Source organism: Mytilus edulis, chromosome 12, assembly GCF_963676685.1.
Source record: "Mytilus edulis chromosome 12, xbMytEdul2.2, whole genome shotgun sequence".
Lineage (NCBI taxonomy): Eukaryota > Metazoa > Mollusca > Bivalvia > Mytilida > Mytilidae > Mytilus > Mytilus edulis.
In genome coordinates this window covers 31,720,732-31,741,002 of record NC_092355.1, presented here as the reverse complement: position 1 = coordinate 31,741,002, position 20,271 = coordinate 31,720,732, and the positions used below count along the sequence as shown (strand labels likewise).

Genomic DNA, 20,271 nt, shown 5'->3' with positions numbered 1-20,271 from the left:
CACAGAAAAGGAAAATTTAGATTTTTGTATTGCTTATTCTGGTATCTTTGATAACTATTTAAATATGAAAATAAATATTGTTACGTTCAATAGAGATGTTTGTTTATATCAAATATATAAAACTGTCATGACTATAAATTGCAGGGATATGTGGGGGTCTGCAAAGGACTGCGCTGAGATTAAGAAATATAGAGCAACCTCTGGTGTCTACCAAATATTTCCTAAGAAAACAGAAGGAGTAAAAGCTTATTGTGACATGGAAACAGATGGTGGGGGATGGACGGTACGTTCTTTTTTCAAATATAAGATAATTACATTATATTATGTTTCAGCCTATACGTTATTCTGATTAGTTAGTAGCAATCTCACGTCATTCTTTGTTCTGAAATGAATTACATGAATTGAAACATACATGATGACACACGTTTCCACAATAAAGTGCATGCAAACGCAAGGAAAACAGGATAGGAATCGTGTTTTCATTATCATAGCGAAAAATGTAATAATAAGTATTGAATGCTTTTATTAGTAATTTCATGTAAAAGCGTTGAACGTGCGTACATTTTTGTATGATGCGCTTCCGCGCGCGAGCTTCATAGAAAATGTACTTCGGTCAACGCTTTAACAACCCAAAGAATTTACATAAAGAAGCATTCAATTCTTAAATCAATGTATATCAAAGAGGGACGAAAGATACCATAGGGGCAGTCAAACTGTTCTCATCAGGCTCACTATGAAGTCTCTTAGTTTGTTACCCCGATTTTGTTTTTTGTCCATGGATTTATGAGTTTTGAACAGCGGTATACTACTATTGCCTTTATTTCTATACTAAGAATTTTGTATTATGTTGTGAGTATGAATTAAACAAAAGAATGCAACATAAATTAAGTGCCAGCGATTCAAAGCAAAGGAAAATAAACTACTACTGTCTTTCGATGTTGTACGCCGTTTTCAAAAGACTACATAAAGAGTTAAATGTACATTCAGTATACTAGTAAACATTGAATAACTGTGTATCATAATTTATATATCTATACAAAGTAAATCAGAAAACATAAATTAACTTTTATAATTTTTTTATTGAGAATTTTGACAGACAAGGCAAAACAAAAATTGACAAAAAATGCTTTCTTAACATACTAACTATGGCAAAATTTCATTTAGGGTTGCAAAGTATATCTATATATTACAATCACATCACGAATAAGAAAAACTCTTTATCTACATACATCAAACTGTGATGCGTAAAGTAACGTCTTTATACTGATATATATAAGACACTCATTAGGCGCGTTAGCACTCGTCTCAGTTTAAAGATAAATTTTACACTAGTCGTCAGATGAGAGCTAAAGTTTATTGGCCACTAGCATGACTAATGATAATAACTATGTATCATTACAATTAAATGAGTGCCTTATTTGAAAGATCTTGGTGTTTGTTGTCTTTTTAAAGGACATATACTAGTATTAAATTAGATATCCAGCAAAAGTAATACATTCAAATATGTAATGACACTGATTCCTATCGCCATTTTGCCAACGACCACAATTAACAAAATGTAACAGAATTCCAAAAATCAAAATGGATATTTTTTTTTTTATTCTAATGTGGTTTGAAAGATATTATTGTGTGTTGTCTTTTTGAAAGTTTTGATACTAGTAAACCACTCATTAGCACACAATATTAATATCTTTCATAAAATTTTTATCTCATTACTTCATTGAAGATTATCCAGAAAAGATATGACGATACTGTTAACTTCCAGAGATCTTGGACAGAATGCGAAAATGGGTTCGGTAACGTCAATGGAGAATATTGGCTTGGTATGTAAATTTGAAACATATACATGTATAACCAATAAGTATTAGATGATTAAAGCGTCTGCAAAGCCAATTCTTTTTTTTTATTTACAATAATCGATTTTAATAATTGGATAGCTTTGTTGTGTTTCTGGTAGAAAACAAATGTTGTTTTCTTTAACTAGCAAGCGATCTTCCTTAACTGTCATTAGTGTGAAAATAGATATGCATACATGTAGCAATCTTGTGCCTTTGAACAGGTGACATGTTCTCATTCAATTTTTGTTAGAAATGATGACAGTAAAGCTATCATCCTCAAATAATTAAAAACAACCTATAAACTTTGTTAATTCGTCGGTTTGTCAAATACTCAAAATAGGTTTTAAATCGTAATATGAAAACACCTTACTCGTTACTTTTACGTCTGTATTTAGGCAACAAGCATGTTCACCGTTTGACGTCCAGTGGTGCATACGAGTTGAGAATAGACCTCACTGATAAAAGCAACAACAAGTATTATGCTAAATATAAGACATTTGTTGTTGGAGATAAAATCTCACATTACAAGCTGACAATTGGAGGTTATAGCGGTGATGCAGGTACGATATTTGTTGTTAACAATGCAAGCGGTTATCCAAGAAGGACAATTTTTGTTACAGATACACCATCATAATGTAAGTTGACGATCAAGGATTTGATCGGTGATGCAGGTAAGATAATTTTAGAGATGTACCATAACAAAACAAGCTGTTTATCGCCATTAAAGCGGTGATACAGTTAAGACAAATGTTGTTTAAGATTCAAAGTCACAGTATAAGCTGACGATTAGAGGGTTTACCAGTGATGCCAATAGGACAATTGTTGTTAGAGATGCAAAATCACAAAACAAGCTGTCGTTTACGGATAATAGTGGAATTTCAGGTAAGATACTCGAAGTACTAAATGAAAATGTGAGGTTGACGCGGAAATCCACGTAAAATGTGTTTTGATCTACTAGGACATTGAAACATCACAAACTGATGAATGGAATACATAGCAGCCTTGCAGGTAAGGCAATTGATTTTGAAAATGCAGCATATAAGTACAAGCGACGGAGTTTGACATTTACCTGAAATGTAGGTAAAGGCAATGGAGATGCAAAATCTAAGTACAAGAGGACGCTTCGTGGAGTTATTTAAGATGATGGTAAGTTAATAATTATAAAGATGAAGCATTTCAGTGCAGGATAACGACTGATCTAGGAGTAAAAGCCTGAACGAAGTTTAGATATTTGTTGTTAAAAATGAAACATCATAGGGAAAGATGAGGATTGTTCCAGCATTCAAGTACAACATTTGGGAATAAAGCTTAAATGACGGTAAGTTATAATACATGCATCATCACGTCACATGCTGATGAATTTGGATAGAAATGCGGGTAAGTGATATCATTAAAATTGATCTAATTTTTTTTTTCTCACTTAAAAGATTACGGCATATAATTTCTTTACATTATTGTGATTTAATAGATATGTTTTCTTCCAATATAAATTACGATCATATACTATAATGTCTTGTCGAGTTTCGCTATATAATTGTGTGATACTTTTAAAATAATACAGATGATATACGAAATACGATAATTTTATTATTTTTATGAACATAATCATTATAGCATAGATACAACAAAGAATAACATTTACCAGAAACAATCTTAACTAAAATTAATACTACACAAGTATCAAAGTATATGTGTTCCAAGTGTTGTAACTCTAGTGTAAAAATATAAGTAATTATTTTACATTATACATGTTATAAGCAGTAAACAAAAAATTCACACTTTTATACTAAGTAAAAAACACATGTTTAGGTACTTAGCTATACTTTTGCATACATCAGTGTCTTTATTACTTAACAACCACATAAACTGAGAATTAATATCTGTAGAATAAGAAATGTTTTTATTTAAACAGTTGTAGACTTTCTCCTTCCTTAATATATTTCAATTTAAGGAGATTCATTGATCTACAGCAATGGAATGAAATTCGGTACTGTTGACAGGGATAATGATATAAGTAGTTCCAACTGCGCAAAAACTTATGGACCCTGGTGGTTTAAAAATTGTTCTCATAGTTCTCTAAACACGCCAACTAAAGATAAATGGAGATGGTATCATATGAGTGGTCATTACGCGAAGACGTCGGTGATGATGATACGGAAGATCTAATAAAAAATATTTACATATTCCTTATATGAATTATTTCGCCATGTTACTATCCAGTGGCGGATCCAGAGGGGGGGGTTCCGGGGGTCCGCACCCCCCCTTTATTTTGGCCGATCAATGCATTTGAATCGGGACATATGTTTGCACCCCCCCTGCACCCCCCTTTGCCCTGGGCTAGCACCCCCCCTTTCGAAAATTCCTGCATCCGCCACTGCTATCTAAAGAAATATACATGGTTTGCAATGCATGCGTTTCATCCAATGTTATTTTGAATCATGAATGAAGGGAATTCAAAAAAACATTGATTGACTTACATGTTGTACTGTTATATCACTGTCCCAGGTCAGGGGAGGGTTAGGATCCCGCTAACATGTTTAACTCCGCAACAGTATGTATGTATGTATGTGCCTGTCCCAAGTCAGGAGCTTGTAAGTCAGTGGTTGTCGTTTGTTTATGTGTTACATATTTGTTTTTCGTTCATTTTTTGTACATAAATAAGGCCGTTAGTTTTCTCGTTTGAATTGTTTTACATGTCATATCGGGGCCTTTTATAGATGACTATGCGTAATGGGCTTTGCTCATTGTTGAAGGCCGTACGGTGACCTATAGTTGTTAATTTCTTTGTCATTGTTGGTCTCTTGTGAGAGTTGGAGAATTATCTCATCTAGCATGGATATATTTACGTTAGACTTAGCTAGCTCATTTTTCTCGCATTGTCAAAACATTATGGTAGGTTTTCGTTTGCTTACATGATGGTTTATAGCAATTTTGTTAGTGATTTCTATCACATGAAAAAATAGAAAAATTGCTATAACAGGATGACAGGGATGAACATTTGGAAATAGATTAATTGATTAATTGATTGATTTATTGATTGTTGGTGTTTGAACGCCTCTTGTAAGATCCAATTTTTAAGCTATTTTATGTCAGCCAGTATTTATTGGTGGAGGATTCCGGTGTTCCCGGAGAAAACAACCGACCTTTGAAATTATATATATATATATACACATACTGAAGACCAGGTGGTCGTGTGGTCTAGCGGGACGGCTATACAGTGCAGGCGATTTGGTGTCACGATATCTCAGTAGCATGGGTTCGAATCCCGGCGAGGGAAGAACAAAAAAATTTGCGAAAGCAAATTAACAGATCTAACATTGTTTGGTTGATGTTTAGACGAGTTATATATATATAAACAAGTCTAAATTGAAAACTACGTTCAAACCTATGATTGCGTTGGATAAAACCCGCAATTTTTATACGTGTGCATGTAAAACAAATTTCGGTATTGAAGGGTCTAAATACAGCAAAAACAACATTTTCCAAAAGACCAAAAAATATCATACAAAAATGTCTAAACAAGTGACAAACCATACAAATATATATACCCACTGGATCTCAGAGTGACATAGATACATGGTTAATACAATTATTTATATAATTCTGAAAATTACACCAAACAGTGTTAAAGTTAGATTTTCTGCTGACAAATTTTTGTCATGTCTATCTCTAGATTCGCCTTCCGTGACAAGGTAACACTACGACTATTGAAGTTATATTTTTATGTCCAGCGCTCTAGACCACTCGACCACTGAGGTTGTGAGTTCGAACCCCGCTAATGCGGGTGCGCTCGACTTCAATCTTTATTAACTAGGATTTTCAGTTTTCCTATCGAAGGAAGGTGGTTTTCTCCGAGCATAGTGTGAAAATCATAGTTGACATTTGCGTAAGGCGTACTAAATTATAATCCTGGTTCCTTTGATAACTTTTTAGACTAGATATAAGAAGTTGTGGTTTGAGTGCCAATGCGACAAATCTCCATCTAAGTCACAATTTATAAAAAAAAACAATCATTATAGGTCAAAGTACGGTCTTCAACACGGAGTCTTGATTTACACAGAACAGCAAGCTATAAAGGGCCCCCAAAAAATACTAGTAACCATTCAAACGGAAAACCTAACGGTCTAGTCTATATAAATAAAACGAGAAACAATAATGAACCACACCAACAAACGACATCTACTGAACATCAGATTCCTGACTTAGTACCACGGGGGGTAACTTCGATATTTTTTTGGTAGGGGTGTGCCATTTTTGCCTCAAAAAACGTACCCATTTTAATATAACATTCACTGAAATTCAGTATCTATAGTTATATAAATATTTAATAAAGAATGACCTATACTTATATACAATATTTAAAATATGACCCATGCTTATATAAGCACTAACTCATCAAATCAGGAGATAAATTTCCGGGGTTCATTTGGGAACTTATTTGAAACGTGAACTTTCAAATGAATTGATTTAATTTAATATAATAAATTGATAAAAACTTTAACGACGTTTTTGTCTATAATTGTCTATCCTGTTACTGTAACCATAGTAACCATAGTAACAGGATAGACATAACAGGATAGACAAATTTCTTCGTTTTTGATTGCTGTTGTGAAATAACAGTACTACTCCCTTTGGTGAAGTGATTATGGTTTTCTATTGTGAATTTGGTTTCCAACACGTTATTGAACTTTTTACAACCATACTGTTAGTGTAATTAATCAAAATGGTTGGTAACAGCATATATATATAGACATGAAAAAAAGTACACTCTATTTTTTTCACTAAATGTCTTGAAATTTCTTTTCTCTACACTGTCGTTCAAGAAACGAGGCGTTTTAAATGTAAAGATTACTTTGCATTTTTGAAATCAACACTGATTGATTCAATATTTATAGGGAGAATAATTTAACGACTGATTTAAGTAGCGGTAACAGGATAGACATGAACCTCCTGTACGCTGATTGAATTTAGTTTGTAGATAATCTGTTATTATACATACAATGATAAAGAAGCTACGATTTTTCGTTAGAATTATAATTAACGTTCTTAAAAAGTCCCTTTTGCAGATATCAAGGCGATCAGAAAATCGGAAAAAAATCATTTGAGATGTGTTTTTCTGACAATGTACGCACACAAATACCCCCAAAATCGGACTTAAATGCAGTTTAATCTTATCAAAATAGATGTAAGGTGTGTTTATTATTAATGTTCTGAATCACAAATCCGACAAGCTTTCATTTAAACCATTACAACTGAAATTTCCATTAGAAATAAAAAAATTAGCATGGGTGTACTGAAAATTCGACATTTTTTGAAAATGACCGTTATATGGAAATGTTGCATCAAATCAAGGATTTCTGTAGTAAGACTTTTCTAGATTATATTGAATTTTTCATGTAGAATGTTTGATGTTTCTGTTATTTTCCTTTAGTGATATTTCGATATCATTGATCTCAAAATTTCTTAATAAAAAAAAATATTATTTTAAGTGTGACACGGGAACATTTATTTTGACAGATATTCATCCAGGATATACTGTTACCGGAAAATAGTTTACAATATTTATAATGAAAATTTTCTCTTCTTTTTTTTAAAGGTGTTTTTCCTGTTTTCTGCATACTTTATCTTTCTTTAGAAATATATTTATACATTCCTTTAAAAACAAAAACAAAATGTTTTCATCCCAAGAGAAAAAAAAAAAAAAAATGCCCAATTATAATAGATAAATATTCTATACTATTCTATGCAAATAAATATGTTCTCTTTCCCGTGTCAAGTCAGAAGAAGTATGTTTCATTATAAACTTTAAGAAAATATGAATATTATGAAAATTTCTTTAAAAAAATATTTTTTGCTTAAAAGACATCCAAATATTTATATGTTTCTATAACTATTTCAAAGAAATATTCGGATTCAAATTTTAATTTAAATGAATTTCATTGCATATGATTTTATTGTTATTTTTTTTAATTCAATATTTAAAGCTAAATCCAGGCATTCAAAATTAATGAATCGATATAAAGTTTAACTTGTGTAAAAAAAAAAGAGTTATTGTATACAGTCATTCCAACAGAGACGTATTGATCTGGTTTCAACAATATTGTATACCCGATAATATCTATCGACAGAGTTATCGGTCCTGAATAGGACTGATATAGTTGGGTATATTGAATAAAAACCTGCCATAAATTTCTTCATTTATTATTAAATGTATTATGTTAACAGTATTTAAATATGTTGATTGCAATAAAGATAAAATCACTACTGAAAATATGAATGAAAGCTTTAATTATTGCGAAACCTGGTGTTGTGCAGTTTTGGCATTAATAAAATCATGGAAATAACCAAATTCTGAATTCAGAGAAATTTTTACCTCTTTTCTGATTATCACTTCCCATATGCACCTACTTGTTTACGTAGGTCAAGAAATTCACGTCTGGGTCTGACCAACAAATATAAGACGAACATTAATTTTGATATTTGCGTTCAATACAATTCTCATGTCTACAAATTCTACTATAAATAGATAAAAAGATTACAAATTAACAAATATCCAGAAAACATAATTCCTTCTACTAGAGTAGGTGGGGCAAACAAATCTCCAACGTATTAAAGAAACTACCAAAACTTTCTGATAACTTACCATAGGATAATTGACTACACATTCTTCAATTGTTATGTAGTGGGACTCTGTGAGTTGCTTCAAAGTAGATACATTTGATCCTGCAGGTGTGCTGTATGTATCAGGAGGCTGTCGTACAATTTTGGATTATTGCACATGTTTACTTGGCTTGATGTTACTTGACCACTTACGGTTTGGATGTTTCCTTGACACATCTTTTTTGCTTGATATATATATCGTTATCGGTGGGGTAATAGCTATTTTTTTATTGTCCAATCACTGTGTCTTCCATTTTTTTGGGCGAAAGTAAGTTCCAAGTTTATTTTAATAGGAGGGTTTACAGAATAGAGAATAATGGGCCAATACTGCAGAAAAGTAGACCCACAAAATGAAGAATAGATAGTAAGTGAATAATGGGGTGCTAAAATAAAGAGAAAAGAAAGAAAAAAATTGAATGAAATAAAGTAAGTGAATAATTAGGTGCTAAAATATATAGAAGAGGTAAAGATGGAGAAAATGTATAAATGATAGAGAAATTTAGCCGTAAAAAAATATAGAATACGAACTTATAAGAGCCCCACCTAGACCCTCATTTCAAGTTTTATTTCAACATGGAAATTATGTATGAATTAAATTAAACTGGGTGCATTGCGCAAAGTCGTTTCCATCTGTACAGCTTATATCTTTGCTGAAAGAAATCTTCTGCATGTGAAGTCCAACCACCGATATTAGAGTAAGAACATGATAAGTTCATATCGGCAGGGTACTGTAACATTGCGTTTAGTTACTACGGTATGAAAATAAGTAGACGTGGAATAATAGCCCCTGTGGTACAGATAACAACATATTTACAGTTTGTTCTTATACGGTGTATGTTGTTACACCACTGTTCCAGGTTCGGTAAAGTTTAAAGCCCGCAAACCTGCCTAATTCCGACAAATTATGCTTGTTTCTGTCCCGAAAAGTAGACGGAAGATACGAAAAGGATATTCATACTCATATAAATCGAAGACAAACCTACAAAGACATAGCAATAACAACAACAAAAAAAAAAACAGCGAAAAGAAAAAAAGTCGTCCACAAATCAAAACAATGCCGTGAACACAAAAAACTAAGCAACACGAACCCAACAAAAAACAGGGGGGTGACCTCATGCGTGCTGGAATGGTAAGCTGATCCTGCTCCACATTTGACATCCGTCGTGTTGCTCATGTTGGTACAAACCTGGTTATATAGTTATAGGAACAAAAATCGAAAAACGTCGAAAAGAACAATTTAACAGTCCACAAAACACTAAATAGAAAACCAATGCCTGGAAAAGCCAACAGTTAATCAGGAGCCTTCAATTCAGTGGTGTCGTTTGTTGCTGCAGGTTTATACCATACTTGTTTTTCATTTATATTTTTTGACTGGTAGTGATATTGGAACTGCTTACTGTAAATTGTACAACTTTTAAGCCAATCATTGGCTTGCGGCTTTAAACCATTTATGTAATTCAATTCCTTTTCCTTGTCCATTTTATTCCTTCTTTTTAACAGATGAAAGAGTATCTTCCCATATGTCCTTCATATATGAATAACAAAAGTTACTATGTATGAGTGAACGAGACAGCGACCTGTCAACGTATGTTTGTTCCTCCTAACAGAAGGAAATGGAAACTTTGTTGTAAACATTGACATAATATCTATTCCTGTTGGAACAACTTTTCTATACCATGTATTCCGTTAGGAACATTTACTGTAATATTTATTCCTGTGGAAATAATATTCCAGAATATTTTTTCCTTTTGGAACTTATATTATGAAGGAACTTCTATTCCGTGACAAGAATAACTTGACCAAAACACCTATATCATTGATGTTGATGCGTATTTGAAATATGAACTAAGGAGGATAACTCAAAACTTCTTTGTGACAAATTAAACATCTACAGATATAGGAAGATGTGGTATGGGTGCCAATGAGACAACTCTCCATCCAAGTAACAATTTATAAAATTAACCATTGTAGGTCAAGGTACGGCCTTCAACACGGTGTGACACGGGTCACACCGAACAGCAAACTATAAAGGGCCCCCAAAATGACTATAGTGTAAAACTATTCAAACGGCAAAACCAACAGTCTAATCTATATGTATAAATAATGGAATCTGATGTACAGTAGTTGTCGTTTGTTTATGTAATTTATACGCGTTTTTCGTTTCTCGGTTTTTTTTTATATAGGTTAGAACGTTGGTTTTCCCGTTTGTTCGGTGTGAGTCAAGGCTCCGTGTTGAAGGCCGTACATTGACCTATAATGGTTTACTTTTTTAAATTGTTATTTGGAAGGCGAGTTGTCTCATTGGCACTCACACCACATCTTCCTATATCTATAGATAATGGAACATTTATATTTTTAATAAAAAAAAAAAAAGAGTAGAAGACAATAGATTTGAAATATGAATAATTAGTATAAATATATCACAACAACTGGAAGGTACTCAGTTTCTACGGAAATATAAAATGTTCCGCTATTAGTGACATATCTTGTGCATCTAACTTCTATTGAAATTTAAGGGTCACAGTTGATGATAATTAAGATATAATAGCGGACTGATATTAAATTTCTTATTATTCTCCTTTGAATATCAAAGAAACAGCAGAGGTGTTGTTAAATAAAGTATCACAAACATTAAATACTCACAGAAATCTTATGCGAAAGTAAAACGCATCCCCTTAAAAAATTATCTAGCTGTTTACTCAGCCGTGTCTCATGACCTGTACTAAAACAATGAACGAACACAATTTATTACAATAATATTGTTCGATTCTTGTTATTTTCTTAATTAACAAACTATGAAAGACACTCAAAACAAACTTTTAATTTTTTTTCGCCATCGACAAATGACGGATTTATAAATCGGCCGCCTTTGATACTCGCCGTCACGCGGCTCTCCTCGAGTTAAACATTTGCATATGTATACACGAATGTCTTAAAATGAGCACACATATTCCATATCATCACATGACATAATATACTATAGGAAAAGTTTAACAATATACTAACTTGAGTTATCTTTGACAATATACTGATAACAGCAGAAAACCGGATGAATACTGTATAGATTAAAAACTAAACTCTTAAAAAAGGTAAAATGTAATCTCCCTATGTAATAACTCCAAAAAGAGAGAGAGACAGAGCCTGTAACGTGACGGTTCCCATATTGCACCTATTTTGACAGTTTTTTCATCTAAGTTTTTTTTTATGATCACGAAAAAAAATTTTCCATACTGTGTTAATTTTGTAGTCCTTCTTTATTTTAAAAGTACACCAATTTGATTTTTAATCCTTATTGAGTCATAGAAAAATGGGGTTGAATCAAGTAGGCTCTAAACCATCCATGATATCATTATGAGGAGTACCTAAATTGTTTAGTGTGTATTTGAATATTTTCAACTATTTCGTAAGACGTTTATAATGTCAAATAATCCAAATACAAATTGTTTAGTCTCAAACTTTTTAAGAATGTTCGATAAAAGTACAATTTGGGTACTCGGTGCAATTTGGGTACCGTGACGTTAATGTTTTGTTTTTCGTCGAGCTACAGCGTTAATTGCGTTTTCAAAATTGTCCTCAACCTTTCTGTCTATGCAATTAAAAAGGAATACAGGCCGAGCTACTCAAGGACCGATTCTACCTCTAATACCATTTCCATCACATGACATTACACCGATCCAATCAGATACAGCGATAGAAATCTCATTAGAAGTCATGAAAAGTGCATGTTATCGATGAAAGAGAAAATCTGTTGCATTCCCAAGACAATATTATCACAGCTTCATTCATTTCCAACAGGTAAGAGAAATATTTATATATAACGGATTGAATGGTTGCAATTTTAAATCGTTAAAAGTGTTCAGAGAAGTATTGTGCATATCTGTCAGAGTGCTGGATGTTTTGATTTGTGAGCATTCGAGCGAATCGGGTATTTAAATTCTCAATTTTAAAAACAATGCACGTTTTTTGGATATAAACAGAGCACATTTAAATTGTCGTGTTCAGATATTTAGACACCGTGCAATGTTTTAATTAAATCGCTATGAGTAGTACAAATTTTATTATTTAAAATATTTTACTGAATAAAATTATTCAAAATTGTACAAAATGGTTGTGAGAGGTCGATTTTTTTTTTGGATGAGCAGATGAGGAAATAAATACATTATCTATTTGTACTAGATTTTAGCTTTTTTCAGGAATTTTGCAAAATATATCCAATGTGTTTAACCAAATTTAATCATACAAAATCTTACAGATGTTCACCATATTCACATCTGACAGGAGAAAAAAAAACAGGGTTTGCAAAATTATATGACTAAAAAATCTCAAACAATTCTTTCTGCTTCTAGTCCAAATAATTATAAAATCCTGATCTTGAAAGGCTATTTAAATTTTGCTTGGACGTATTCCTGTGAAAGGCACCAAAGAAAATAAATACTTTGTCATTCATATATATTTTGACTATGCTTCAAAACCTGGTTTGTCTTTAAATAAAAATATCTTCATAATTTAATGTTTTGGAATTACATATGAAATATGAAAGCTTTTTTAATATCTTTTTTTCATGCAGCTTCTGAAGTTTTGATGCACTGATAAATTTTTGGCTTCAAATTGACTGATTGACATTGGTCATTGGTTATTTCCTGAAGACAAAATGGATTAGAAGCTCAAATAAAGAAAAGCATTACTGACGCAACTGCAGTGGCGGATCCAGGGGGGGGGGTTCCGGGAGTTGGAACCCCCCCTTTTTTTGGCCGATCAATGCATTTGAATATGAGCATATAATTGGAACCCCACCTTTACTCTGGGTTGGGAACCCCCCTTTTTAAAATGGCTGGATCCACCACTGCGAGTTAGTCAATATAAAAAAGTGAATTTGAATTGCTATAGCTATTAGTCAGCTGGCTTCAAAATTAAAACACAATTTATATTTTACTGGAAATGTTTAACAAGTCTCTAAGTCTGCCATGCATGTTTCACATGAACATGTACACCAGTTCGTATAAATGATGTTACATAAATTTGACCTTGCATAATAATGATTACAAATGTCAGTGTTAAAATGATTTGCAAAACATGTCTTTATTTAAATAATGTTAAACATGGACTTGTCACTTTGGTTTGTAATGTTATCTATATAACTATTAAATTAGATTTCTATTGACTAACTGCAGCTGGTGACCCTCTATAATTTTCTTATCATTCAAAGGAAGATTTTCGCATCACATGCCAAAACATGATTTATAAACATTTTTTATAATATTCTGGATAATTTAGAAAAATTAGAATTTTAAAAGGAAAAGATATTTTTATGAGGCCAACATTAAAAATATCTGTGTTTCCCCTCCCCGACTGAAGTTATCATGGTTATCAGGGTATGGGTAGGTAGGTAGGCAAATTATTTTATTTTATTTCTTGAAATAATTTTTCTATTTTTTACAAAATTCAATAGGTAAGATAAGTCAAGAAAAGTGGGGTATTCCCTGTATTCAGTGTACACCCCAGTTTTCTGATGTTAAACAGTATACAGGGACCTCCTTTTTCCTATTCATTTTATGGTATGAAATCTACAAAAGCACACATCCTTCATATGATAACAATCTGTGTAATGAAAGCAAGTGTTTAATTAGATAAAAATCAAGCTTATTTCAAGTCTAATTTGATGCATAACTCACAACAAAACAATTCCTGTTTACCAATTCATACCTTGATCATCAATTATGAGATGACAAAAAGATGTATGTTAATGACTTGGGAATTAAAATTTAATGAATAAAAATTTTCAATAGCAGTGAACCTAATTCAGTTATGTTCAGTTGCACCTGGATCATGCAGCTTGGTCAATTAATTCCTAAACAAAAGATTTGCATGTTTTTTCGAGTTCTAGAAAAAACAAGGCTTCACTTATATGTTTTGTTGTTCCTAGAATACTTTAAGTATTTACAAATTCAACTGATGCAGTTATAACGTAAAACGTGCCCTTTTGTAAATTTCATGCCATAAATTGAAAAATAAAAACACATTTAAACTGGTCTTGTTTACACAAGAGGTGAAAGCAGGGAATTCACGTATCCAACATTTTCTGACTTGTGCCCAACCTGTTCGAAGTCGAAGACAAAGTAGATTGATCACGTTTACTACAGCATCGGAAAGATCACTTTTACTACAGCATCGGAAAGATATCACCAAAAACCAACATAGCAAAAAAAAAAATTTGGGGCAAGAATGGCCAATAAAATTTTTCGAGTCGCGGAGATTCCACCGGGTCGGTGGTTGGAGGGGAAACAAACAATATTTTATTTTTGGTCTGACACTGTCATGACTGTATGCAATTATATGCATTTGAATACATCTTTTTACTAAAATTTTGAATTGATTCACATGTCTCTGCCAGGAAGTATAGAATCAACATGCACTTTCCGATTTCTTGAAATCTTTTTCCCATGCATAGTAGTCTGTGAAGAAAATCTGCTGGTTCTCACTATTATTTCTATTGTAAAAAACAAATTACAAATCCTATCGGCCAACTGAAAAGTTTAATGGTCAAAATCTTAAGGCCACTGCTTTTAGAGATCTCAATTTTAGTGGACTTAGAATGGGTACACACAAGTGTACTAACAACATTTGTAGTGAACAGTTATACATATGATATCTATATAGACAATTCAAGGTTGAGAAACTCTTGTTGTGTAATAATTTCGTTTGTATTTTGTTCTCTGTTCACTTTATCAGGGAGACTAGTAGATAAAAGATCACATGCATGCAGATGATAATAAAAGTGATACTTTATAACTAGAGCATATGTTTAGTTGTAAGTTTAGATATATATTTATATTTATTATATAAAATTATATATATTTTAAAGCAGTTTTAGTATTGAATTAATAGAAAATGTGGCAATTTTGCTAGTCAATTAATTTCATATTATTTATAACATGTATATATAAGCTTCATGTACATGTAAGTAGTATTGATTTTCTTTGATAGTAAAGATTTTCTTTGACCATGTTGACAGTAGGTAAAATCTGAGAACTAAGTAAGTAACTAATAATGAATTGCATCGGTCTCTTGACATCTTGATGAAGTCAAGACTTAGGCTTAAGCTTACACAGTTATTGAATCCTGCTTAGAAGGCATAAGTATTCAAAAAGGGGGGCAATAGGGGGTCCGTTAACATGTTAACAACACTGCGATTTTAGTAAAAACAGTTAAAAAAAAATGCAAAAATGCTGATTACAGTTAACAAAGTGGGTTGAAAACAGTTAACAGCTTAAATTGAGCTCGAATATAGAACAGTTAACAACACCTTGAAAAGGGCCATAACAGGTTAACAAAAAAAAGGTATTGCCCCCCCTCTTAAAAAAGTATAAGTTTATGATTTGGTTAATTTTAAAGTGAATTACTGGTGGCAGGTCCAGGCCATATGCAATTAATCATCATTGCATAAATGGCACATCTCAATTTCATTTCTTGAGATTATATGGGCCAGCCCCCTAATAAACAGTCTATTGAATTTGAATCTTTTTCTTATAGTTTACTGGTTGAATTTTGTGATAAGGGGATCCAGGATTGGTACATTTGTAAGTCACTGATATTGGTATGCATTGAGTGGTAAAAGTATTTGCAAATCTCACATCCATGGAGATTATTTGGTTCTTTGGATCGATTCAGAAATCGATGAATTTAATCACAAATGTTAGCAAGGTCAGGAATATATGCTCCTTCTCAAGTTATTGTATACTTTGTTGTCCCCCTTCCCTATTGAGCTAGTCCCCCAGCAATTTGTCAATCAAGTTGTCCTTTTTTTTTTATCCCCCATTTAAAAGTTGAGATTATGCTAAGGCCAAATAAAAAAGTATGTGTGGTTCCAGTTACATCTGAAAAAAAGTTGGGGTAGGTAGGTAGGGATTTTTTTTATTTTATGGTTTTTTTTTACATTGAGTCTATGAGAGCCACATTCTGACTTTAACAGTGCTTAATGAAAATGACAATAAAATCTTTAGGGTAGGCTATTTTTAAGCCGAAAAAGTAGGGACGGTAGGGTTACTGGAACCACACATATATTTTTATTTGACCTAACTAGTGCAGAGTATTTTTGGCAGCTAGCTATATAGTTATATACAGTACATGTACGAATGTTTACCTATTTATATGACTGATGAGTGTTTACTTTCACCAATGAATGAAATTGTAAGATTGAATAAGAAGATTCAACACTTTGCCCTCAGTACATATGTACATGTATCTTGTTGTCAGTGATCAATTAGGACAATTAAAAGATTAAAGGTTTTGCTAATTTATTAACCTGAAAAATAATTGGAAAATGTATATTAAGTAAGTAAGTAAAATTATATATACATGATATATAGTACATGTATGTAAACTGTCAGGTATATTATCATAATATTGTTCTTTGTTCATCATTATCAGTGAATAGAAGATAAAACAAAAGCACATGTGCAAGGTAGAGATTCTTTTTAGTTCATATGTTTTGTTTTAGTGATGTAATTCTTTGTTTTATAATGTTGAGGTTATTCAAAGTTTAAAAGATGGTGTTTTCAATTTTACTGGTTTTTATGCCCCACCTACGATCGTAGAGGGGCATTATGTTTTCTGGTCTGTGCCTCCGTTCGTCCGTCCGGTTAAAGTTTTTGGTCGAGGTAGTTTTTGATGAAGCTGAAGCCCAATCAACTTGAAACTTAATACACATCATGCACATGTTCCCCATGATATGATCTTTCTAATTTTAATGCCAAATTATAGTTTTGACCCCAATTTCATGGTCCACTGAACATAGACAATGATAGTGCAAAGTTCAGGTTAAAGTTTTTGGTCAAGGTAGTTTTTGATGAAGTTAAAAGTTACATCAACTTGAAACTTAGTACACATGTTCCCTATGACAATGTATGATATGATCTTTCTAATTTTAATTCCAAATTAAAGTTTTGACCCCAATTTCACGGTCCACTGAACATAGAAAATGATAGTGGGAGTGGGGCATCCGTGTACTATGGACACATTCTTGTTCAAATTGCATACTGTGGATTCATTTATTTTCGTGGTCACTAATTTTCGTTGATTGAAGAAAACTTGCATTTTCAGGGATATTTAATTTTGTTGTTTGATAGTCTCAGTCTGTATATATATTTATTTTTTTATAAAATTTGTGATTTGTTGAATTTTTGAAGTCCTTGTTCCCCTGTACCAACAAAATCCACAAAAATTGGTATCCAAAGAATATTAATGAATCCACGCCACATGTACAGTAATATTAAAACGTGAAGAATGATGCTAAATTTTTAGCCAAGTGTCACATTTGTATTGCTGAACTTCTGATAAAAATTTAATTTAAATGACATTAAATAAAGAATGTTTTATTTGAGAGATATATACATTTGTATCTAATTGGATGTCACTCACTGGGTACATGTATGTAAAAAGTGCACTACATGTTTACAAATAGATCTGATACATTTTATTTTTATAATGAAGCTAGTTTATAAATAAAAAAACATCTTGTTTATTTCCTGATAACATTAATCTAAATTAGATGAAATTTCCTGTATAAAAATCAGAGATTTGAAGGCAGATATATGGCGTATCTAAAAGATTTATTTGAGAATTGGGAGTTAATTACCTGCAGCCAAGGTAATCCAATGAATTATTGTGTGCATGTTTCTAATTAAAGCTGTACATCTATCAAGTGGCTGCTGTATATTGTAGGGATAATTAATTAATTGTTTATTGTTAGGCATCAGTCCAAGGTGTTTTTAACAGGAGGTCAAGGCTATGGATTGTTGTATACATGTATGTTCTAATGTATTTCTTGGCATGTGTGTCCAATATCTGGGGTAATGTTCTGATGTTGCAAAATTATTTGCACATTTATATTTATAAGTGAATGAACATAGTTGAACTGGTCCACACTACAATATGTATCAGTATGTTTGATAGAATTGGAAAATTATCGGTTTAATATGGGTTTCAGTTCAATAGACATATATATGTAGTTTATACATGTTTCTCGTTTCTCGTTTTTATATAGATTTATTACTGTCAGTGTAGTGTTGTATGGTTTAACACATTATCAACAGCTTGTAAGTTGTATTGAAGGACTTACTCTACATTTTGCTCTATATACAATGTATATGTAAATGTATAAATACATTGAATGCTTCCCTTGACCTAGTACATATCTAACCACCTTACATGTAATAGCTATGGTACAGCTAGTGGATTGTTACTCCCAGTCTGCACAAAATACTTTTTTTAACAACTAGTCCAAAGACCAATATTCTGACATTTTTCATATTGGGGCAAACAAAGTTTTGCGAAAACTTACCAGTCTGAATGAAATTTTACTAGTCTGGGGCATCGGACTAGTGACTAACCATGCAAACTGTGCTCCTATAGCACAACTGTTATAGCAGTGGTTTCATTACAATACTTTGCAAGGTGTCTTGAGTCAGAACCAGGTTTATACGAGAAAACTGTATAGTGGGGGATAAAAAAATTACAAATTAATGAACAAAAAACAAATATGTAACACAGCAATAAACGACAACCACTGAATTACAGGCTCATAACTTGGTGTTCAGATATTGCTTAGAGCTTTCCATATACATGTAAACATGTAATTTTTTTTTTTTATACTCTAATTATAGTTGTTGTTTTTGGAAATTGATGAATTATTGTTTACACAACATAGAGTGTTTAAGCCTAAGGAAGCAGCATGTTTGTTTATACTAAAGGTATTTAGTTGAGAAATGAATGGATTCACATAAATTCTGTCAGATTGTAAGAATGTTTTAATCTAGATATTTAACTATAAGTATGATAAATTAATAGATTTGATGGTAGAAAAACAAAGATAGCTAATTTAACAAAGAGTATCCTCTAAAAGACATGCAGCTTTAAGCTATAATATTAATCTAATCGTTTGAACTCTCCTTTATACCTGGTAATTTTCATCTAGAGGAAATTACTTCATAAACTAAAGCCAAATCTATTTTTGTGTTCTGCATGTTTTGTATATTATTCCACAGGCTAACTTAATTCAGTTTTCTAATTATAATTAACTGTACTAGATCATATGACTGAGGGTCATTATGGAGTTTACAGAATTGAGAAATCTAAAAATATATGGGCAACACAGTTTTACAGAAAAATGGAATAGAGAATTATGGGGTGCTAAATTATAAAAAATTAACATAGAGAATAATGACATTTTTTTTTTAAGAATACGTAAAATTAGCTTGAAAAATTCAAGAACAATTATAGGACCCCATCCCAACCCTCAAAACTGTGCATGTCTATGCAATAGATGTGTCAGAACATAAGTTGAAGTAACCTCATAGTGTTATTGTAGAGCCATGTAGGTAGTCTTATATGATGAGGATCGGAAGTGTACATGTAAAACATAAAATGAATTCTTTAAGTTTGAGTTTAAATGTTTGCAATTTATTGGACTTTATTTGATTTGCCTGTGGTATAAAAAGAGGCATGTCATGGTGGGGAGACATTAAGGTACCAATATTTACCTGTACTGTGTATTACAGTTAGTTCAAAATTATTACAATTTTGACATCATAGACAAAACTTTAAGATACATATATAATCATAAATGATTTCATGAAATGTTTCATATGAACATATGTATCAGATATTACTTTATCAGGATGTGAGTACTTATTATTGGGACACTAACGTAACCCAGTCTCATTCTTAAAAAGAATAATTGTAAAATTCTGATCTTTTAGTAGTAGCAGTGGCATTA

The 20,271-nt window shown here is 32.0% G+C and overlaps 2 protein-coding genes across 3 annotated transcripts in view; both read left to right on the top strand.

The window, feature by feature from the left end:
- LOC139498255 (solute carrier organic anion transporter family member 5A1-like) overlaps positions 1–20,271 on the top strand; it is an 85,387-nt gene that overhangs the window by 25,744 nt on the left and 39,372 nt on the right. The window contains exon 1 of one of the 2 annotated variants that reach the window (XM_071286625.1): positions 12,175–12,293. The exons of the other annotated variant lie outside the window; for it this stretch is intronic. The gene's annotated coding sequence lies outside the window, so the exon portion shown is untranslated. Of the gene's footprint in view, positions 1–12,174; positions 12,294–20,271 lie in introns of those variants that run through there. 2 annotated transcript variants of the gene reach the window in all.
- LOC139497572 (fibrinogen-like protein A) lies at positions 149–4,004 on the top strand. The gene is made up of 4 exons (XM_071285803.1): positions 149–283; positions 1,727–1,823; positions 2,234–2,398; positions 3,790–4,004. Exons 1-4 carry the CDS (start codon positions 149–151, stop codon positions 4,002–4,004), a joined length of 612 nt encoding a protein of 203 aa, XP_071141904.1.